At 33.2% G+C, this 7,128-nt stretch overlaps 1 protein-coding gene across 6 annotated transcripts; it reads left to right on the top strand.

Moving 5' to 3' along the window:
* The first annotated feature begins 2,235 nt into the window (after positions 1–2,235).
* LOC107850550 lies at positions 2,236–6,767 on the top strand. 6 transcript variants are annotated; one of them, XR_007048187.1, is made up of 7 exons: positions 2,236–3,078; positions 3,745–3,866; positions 3,957–3,997; positions 4,087–4,185; positions 5,065–5,109; positions 5,257–5,601; positions 5,867–6,767. XR_007048187.1 is itself a non-coding variant. In XM_016695154.2 (5 exons), the coding sequence occupies exons 1-5, from the start codon at positions 2,526–2,528 to the stop codon at positions 5,435–5,437; spliced, it is 996 nt and encodes a 331-aa protein (XP_016550640.1). In that variant the 5' UTR covers positions 2,236–2,525; the 3' UTR covers positions 5,438–5,756. The 6 variants fall into 6 exon arrangements, 1 of the variants encoding a protein (XP_016550640.1); XR_001668655.2 differs by lacking the exon at positions 5,065–5,109 and having other exon boundaries at positions 5,257–5,492; positions 6,532–6,767; XR_001668654.2 differs by lacking the exon at positions 5,065–5,109 and having other exon boundaries at positions 5,257–5,492.
* The last annotated feature ends 361 nt before the right edge of the window (positions 6,768–7,128 follow it).

Genomic DNA, 7,128 nt, shown 5'->3' with positions numbered 1-7,128 from the left:
GATGGTAGCGATATCAGAGTTATTAATATATAAATAAGTATGCTTGAGACAAAGTTGTCCTTGAATTAACAAAATCAAATGAATATGATATAGTATTAATATAATTAATTTCAACATTATTAATACACTTTATTTTTATTATATACTCTACCAAATGGCATTAGAATTGGAGTGATGCTGAATAACGTATATTAAAATAGAATTAGTATCATGTATCGTTAATATCATGATTTATCATATACAATAGTATATATAATCACATGCGAATTTAGCATTGGTGGAGGGGGTTCCCGATAACCTCCAAACATTTTCGTATATGGTGTAATTATATTAAAAATCTATTAAATATATAAAAATTATAAATGAGGAACCCACTAATAAAGTTGTTAGTTGACTTACCAGTTCAAAATGGATTTGAAAAATTTCGCATATGCTATACCTGAGTTTGAATTTCCTTGGAATGACTATTTTTAACTTCTTTTGGTATAATATTTATTTTATTGAAAACCCACAAGCTTAAAATCTTGAATTTGAATATGTATTAAGTCAAACTATTCGGAATGGATAGTACAAAATCTTTCAATTTTTCATATTTTTGAAGAACTTCTAGCTATTAAGGAGAAAAAAAGTTATATGAAGTAAAAGTATAATAAGGTTGTGATTGGATTCAGGGGTGGAGTTAGGATTTGAAATTTGTGAATTTCGAATTTAAAGAAGCATAAAAATTATATGCTGATAATGGGGTTCAAACTCACGTCCACGAGAGAAGAGAGACCTTAACAACGGTCCATCTACCACACTGGCCTAAGCAATAATGTTTGTCAATGGATTCACACTATATAAATACATACATATATTTATAATTTAGTAGTATAAATATAGAATTTACATAAAAGTTAGTGGGTTCGCCCGAATTTTTATAGGGTACTATAGCTCCGCCCCTGATTGAATCTGCATATGTTTGGTAAAGAGAATAATGTTGTCTTTTGAGAATAATCAAAAATGAATATTGTTCAATTGGAACATGATATATGACAAAATTGATCCTACTTATTGGAACCAAGTTTTCATTTTGTTGAAAAATTAATTTTATGGTACAGATGCTTATGAAATCCCTTTCTATTCCTTGTGGTAATAATTCCTTTAGCATTCAGACCTTTACCATAACAATATTATTCGTAGATGAAATTATTAGATAACAATAGAAATAAGGAAGTTGATCGAAGGGGATAAATGGTTCTCTACACTTGATAGTTAAAATTCAATTTTACGGTTAAAAAACAACGATGATAAAGATATGTAAATGCATCATTTCGTGATAGGAATTGTAGCTTTCCATAATTTTTTCAATTTGTCACTCAATGGAATATGCCAATGCTCGCCTTTTAAGTTTCGCCATAAACCTAATCAGTTATGTATTATTTTCAATTACGTAAATTCAATGAATCGAATGATATTTCTGCTATAATTTTTGTCTCTTTATTAGTTATTCATGATTGGAAACATTCTCAAACAAGGAATTAAATAATACCACAATTAATAAAATATGTCACGCTCTCTTTAACATTTTGTCTTAGCTTCTTTATTTGAATTATTTCTTTTTTTTTTAATTGCTTTCTAATGTTTTTCTCTTAATTCGAGAGTTTTTTTATAAACAACCTCTCTAGCTTACAGGTTTAAGATTTCTACACTTTATTATCTTTAGCAGGGTGACTCAAGGATAAGACTAGTAAAAACCTTTGAAGTCTCAAGGTCTCAAAAAATTTAAATTGTTAATTTTATAATTTTATTTTCTTTTTGACAATATTGACTATACTAAAAAAAACCATCATCAATCAATAAAAATATTTTAAAATGTTGAATTAAACTATTCAAATCTTTTTAATAATAAATAATATGTTTATAATAATGTATTGAAAACATATAGCTAGTATTATTAACTCGAATTAATACTTATTATTATAAATAATAATATTACTATGTGAAATATAATATTATACTAAAAACAATAATTATAAAAAAACAACATTAATTTTTTACTTATTATATATATGTATATTTTAAGTCCCTCAAATTAAAATTTAATTTTAGACCACTAATTTTATTGAGACGGGTTTGATCTTCCGACCCTACTAATAAAACATCAAATATATTATTGTTGTCCAATCAAACAATGCCTTAAGGTCAATTTCGTCAATTACTTATATTGCACAGAAAACTCGACCCGCACGGAGAGAACAATCTCGAATGATATGTTGCAAGCACATACCTCATCAACATGTCAAATGGGCCCCACACAAAAACCTTTCTCTCCCTCATTTTATTTCTAAAAAAACACTTGGTTTATTTTTCGCCGTCACCACTGACAAAGAAAGAAAATGCATTTTCATCATCCATAATAAAGCTAGCAGCTCTATCTTTCTCATAACCAAAAGATGCCCAATACCAAAATCTAAACAACACACACACACACACACACACACAAAAAAAAAAAAAAAAAAAAAAAAATTCACTCCAATTTGGTGATGCTTGGAGTATTGTGTGCACGTCCTAAGCCTTGGCTATTTGCATCACTCTGCTTATCACACGCCCACGGCTCAACGCCGTGTGCATATAGCAGAGTTATTACTAGTGCTGCAACAACAAGATCGTCTCCATCATCATCGTCATCTGTTTTATTACAACAACAGTATCAGCAACAACATAGGAGGCATCATTCTAGTCATTGTCGTATTGGTGCATCATCACTGTCTTCGATTTGGCATGTGATTCTTCCTGCAGGAAGGAGAAATAAGAAGGAGATTAATAAGAGGAATAATAATAATACGGTGTTTCATAATCATCATTATGAGCTTGATAAAAAAGGTGAAGGGTCTTGGAATGTTGCGTGGGATTCTAGACCTGCGAGGTGGTTGCATAATCCTGATTCAGCTTGGTTATTGTTTGGTGTTTGTTCTTGTTTAGCAACGCCAGTGCCAGCTCTTGATCTACCAGATGTGAATTGTGATGCAGCTGTACCAATTGAGAAAAAGTCCATAGATGAGAGTGATCAAAACTCTGCCAACTATAAAGTCACTGGTATATTAATTATATTGTTAATTGTTTTATTATTCAAAGATTTGAAATTTTATGTGAAAAATGAATACATGTGAATTAGAGGAGTGAATTATTAGGATTGAATTGAGGAAGTAGCCGAGGGTCTATTGGAGACAACCTCTTTACCTTCTCAAGGTAGGAATAACGCTTTGTAGACACTAACCTCCTCTGTGGGATTACACTGGATATGTGGTTATTGTTGTTGTTGAATTGAGAAATTAGTTGAGTGAGAAACTAGCCGAGGTTCTATGAGAAACAACCTCTAGGGATAAAGTTGCGGACACACTACCCTTGTGAGATTACACTGGATATGTTGTTGAATTGATGAACTAGTCGACATCTATCATAAACAACCTCTCTATCTTCTCGAAGTAGGGATAATGCTGTCTACATACTACCCTCCCCAGACCCTATTTGTGGGGTTACACGAGATATATTGCTGTTGTTGAATTGAGAAACTAGCCGAGTTCCTATAGAAATAGCTTCTCTACCTTCTCAACCTAGGGATACACTGGATATGTGGTTGTTGTTGTTGTTGAATTGAGAAGCTAATTTGGAATAACGGAATTTGTGATTTGGTTTAGTTTTCTGGTGATTAAGACTCCAAGTTGCTTGAAGAATTGACAAATTGACTGGTGAATGTAACAGGGGTACCGGCGGATGGGAGATGTCTATTCAGAGCAATAGCACATATGACTTGTTTAAGAAATGGGGAGGAAGCACCTGATGAAAATCGACAGAGAGAACTTGCTGATGAATTAAGAGCTCAGGTATGTTCATTTTCTTGCTCATTTTGCTTTGTGTATTAAATATATAGATATCGGAAATAAATTTAGAGTATTTGTTTTTCCGTTGCACAGGTTGTTGACGAGCTGTTAAAGAGGCGAAAAGAAGCCGAATGGTATATGTTGTTTACTTTGGTCATATTCATTTCCTCTTAATAATCAATGCCAAATGTTTATTGTTATGTTTTATTTTTATGTTACATAGGTTTATTGAAGGGGATTTTGATGCATACGTAGAACGAATTGAAAAGCCGTATGTGTGGGGAGGAGAACCAGAGCTACTAATGGCTGCTCATGTTCTCAAGTGAGTGATCTTTTTGTTTCATGATTGATTATTTTGTCTCTATTCATATTCATTTATGAATCCAACCAAACATGTTTTTTGAGGCATTGATGTTGTGTAATACTGAAATTCACGACGAGAGGCAGTAACACTATAATGAGAAAAAGATGAAGAGAAGAAAATAATAAGCTTTTGTCGGAGAAGAGAAAGAGTTAATGCGCATTATAGTGTGATTTTGAGCTAGGTTAGTGATACAAGATAGCATGAAGTGGCTTGTTTGTGCACTTAATAACGTTGTTTCTGTTGTAAGATTAAGAAAGAATATATGGTCCTTCATGGTATTTAGGAAGCACTCCCTTTGTTTCAATTTGTTTGTCCTACTTTCCTTTTTCGTCCGTTTAAAAAAGAACGTTTTGCTCTTGCTTTGGCAACTCTTTAATTGCAACTTTCGACATGATATGTTTAAAATCACAAGATTAAAAGGACAATTTGGTACATTTGACATATCTTTAGCTTAAGATCACAAGATTAAAAGAACATTTTGGTACATTTGACATATCTTTAGTTTAAGACTACAAGATTCAAAAGTCTTCTTTACTTAAACTCGACGATAAAGTCAAAACCCAACAAACAAATTAAAGCAGGAGGAATATTAGTTATCTCTGTCATCATCCACTTTCACTTTGTTACTTTCAAGGTCAAATCAAGTATTCCCCCTGAACCATATTAGTTGATAACCTTACTATAAATATATGTCCCAAATTACTATCAATTAAAATTTTCCCGTTTACCCTACAATTAATACTCTTTGGAAGTGTAAAAACAAGTTTCTAAAGTTCAAAGAAAGTATCTTAAGGGATAAATTAGTAAAACTATCCTTCTTATTTATGATTTCTTAAGGAACGTGCAGAAGTGAAGGTGATCAACTAATATTGGACGGAGGGAGTACGAGAACCGCTTTACTAAGACCTACTTGATTTCATAAGGAACTACTTTAATATACTATGTGAATCTTCTGGATGACACAGGTGAAGGCTTCGATTCTGGAATCTGTTCAATTTTTCTGATATATTTCCTCATTTTTGGTTGCAGGTCCTCAATTTCTGTCTATATGGTAGATAGAAGCACAGGAAGTTTGATAAACATATCAAATTATGGAGAAGAATATAGGAAGGAGGGAGAAAGTCCGATTAATGTATTGTTTCATGGTTATGGTCACTATGACATATTGGAGACAATTTCAGACAAGGTTCACCAGAAGTTAGAAGAATAAAGCAGGGTTATGATGCCCTTAGGGACATAGTCTTGATTAAATTTTCATAAAAAAGGTAGTTAGCAACTTCGGTCAACTCAGTGATAAGAAGTTCAGCTATCCCGATAACAAACATCTTCTTTCGGGTCGAGTCAATTTGTTTGGACGATCTTTTCTCTAAAACAGTAAGCTTGTTTCAATTTTGTAGCTTCTCTTGTTGCCTTGTCGAGAAAATTATTTAAAGAAATTAGTGTCAGTCCTCGGTATTTCTTTATAACCAGATAATTCTGGATGTACTTTTGAGTTTTGTTCAAATGTTTCCAGGTTTGTTTTTGGTGTCTGAATAGCTCCAGTCTTGATTTTGATTGATTAATAATGTGCAGCAATGGAAATGTGACAAGTTATCTGTATTTGTCATCACTTGAACTGATTATGGATATGTTTGTGCAGGAATCGGGACCTTGTTCAGGAGGGAGCTGTTGACTAGTTAAGCTTCTCTCTCGAACTAACATCTCCCGAACAGTTCCTTTGTCTTTAGCCTATAGCCTTAGTGAACTCTGTATATCCAGGGACGGAGTTAGGTGTATGCAAGGGTGTTCAATTGAAACCCACTCAAGGGAAGGTTCTTGTGTACTGTCACAGGTGGTTCAAAAATTACTTTTGTTTACAATTTTTAATCTTAGGCATGGCGTTCTACATTTTTCGATTCCCCTTGTTAGAATTCCTGGCTCCATCGCTGCCTATATGTGACTGCTTGAAATTTCAGTTAAGCTTGTGTTTCTTGATTGGCATGAGTTCCATCTTTATCTCCTTCTCATCTGAGTTCAGCAGTTTCTCTCGACTTCATGGAATCGAATCATTTTGCTAGGCATAGAGGCCTTTGATTTTCTTTAGAAGATTAATCTTAATTCCCCCAAAGATGCTGTTTTTTGTTGTTGAACTGTTTGTTCTGTATTTTGCTGATTAAAAAAAAATGTCCGGAGGAATTGGAGTCGTCCCAAAAAATGAAGTTTGAAACAGCAGACCTTTTAATTCTGACTCTTGATATTTCTTCAAAAACATGTCGCTAGAAGTCTTGGTTTTGAGCCCTGTTGAATCCGGAATGTCTTTTTCAGGGAGCGTTTTACCTCTCACCGTAAGACTTCCTGGCCCCGATAGGAGTATTGGGCACCGGTTTATAAGCCAGCAACACAGAAAGATCTACTTGCTGTTGCATTTCTACATTTGCTTGAATGGCTGCTATAATTTTGATTTCGTGTTTAAGTATGTGAGAAATATAAGAGAAGAATATTATTGACTTATTGTAACAGCATTGTTAATTTATGGACACGGCATTTCAATCTTTTTTCAAGTTGGATTCTATATGTTATTTTTGTTCCTACTCATATTCTAACACTTCTCCTCAAGTTTGTGTATAGAAGACATTTGTACCAACCTTGTTATGGATGTAACTAATACGAGGATCGGTGAGGATTTGGTGATGATATCTGCAAGAAAATTGGTGAGTACTGCTCTAGACGTCTGGAAAACCTCGGTTGAAAAGGAATAAATTGAAAAAGTGGTCGAAAAGAGTAGTAAATGTCGTGGGAAAGTCGACTAGTCGGTAGGAAATTGTCAGAAATTAGTAAAAAATATATGGGTCATCTCAAATTCGAAATTAAGAGATGGTAGATCTTGAATAAGAAAGTCATTGAAAACTAGTCAAACATGCT

This window comes from Capsicum annuum, chromosome 12, assembly GCF_002878395.1.
Source record: "Capsicum annuum cultivar UCD-10X-F1 chromosome 12, UCD10Xv1.1, whole genome shotgun sequence".
Lineage (NCBI taxonomy): Eukaryota > Viridiplantae > Streptophyta > Magnoliopsida > Solanales > Solanaceae > Capsicum > Capsicum annuum.
This window is presented reverse-complemented; position numbering and strand designations above follow the sequence as displayed.

Bases quoted from the DNA above. Each gene is read 5' to 3' on its own strand.
- LOC107850550 (XM_016695154.2), top strand. From the start codon at position 2,526: ATGCTTGGAGTATTGTGTGCACGTCCTAAGCCTTGGCTATTTGCATCA. The intron at 3,867-3,956 runs GTATGTTCATTT...TCCGTTGCACAG, and splicing joins CTGATGAATTAAGAGCTCAG to GTTGTTGACGAGCTGTTAAA. The intron at 4,186-5,256 runs GTGAGTGATCTT...TTTTGGTTGCAG, and splicing joins ATGGCTGCTCATGTTCTCAA to GTCCTCAATTTCTGTCTATA.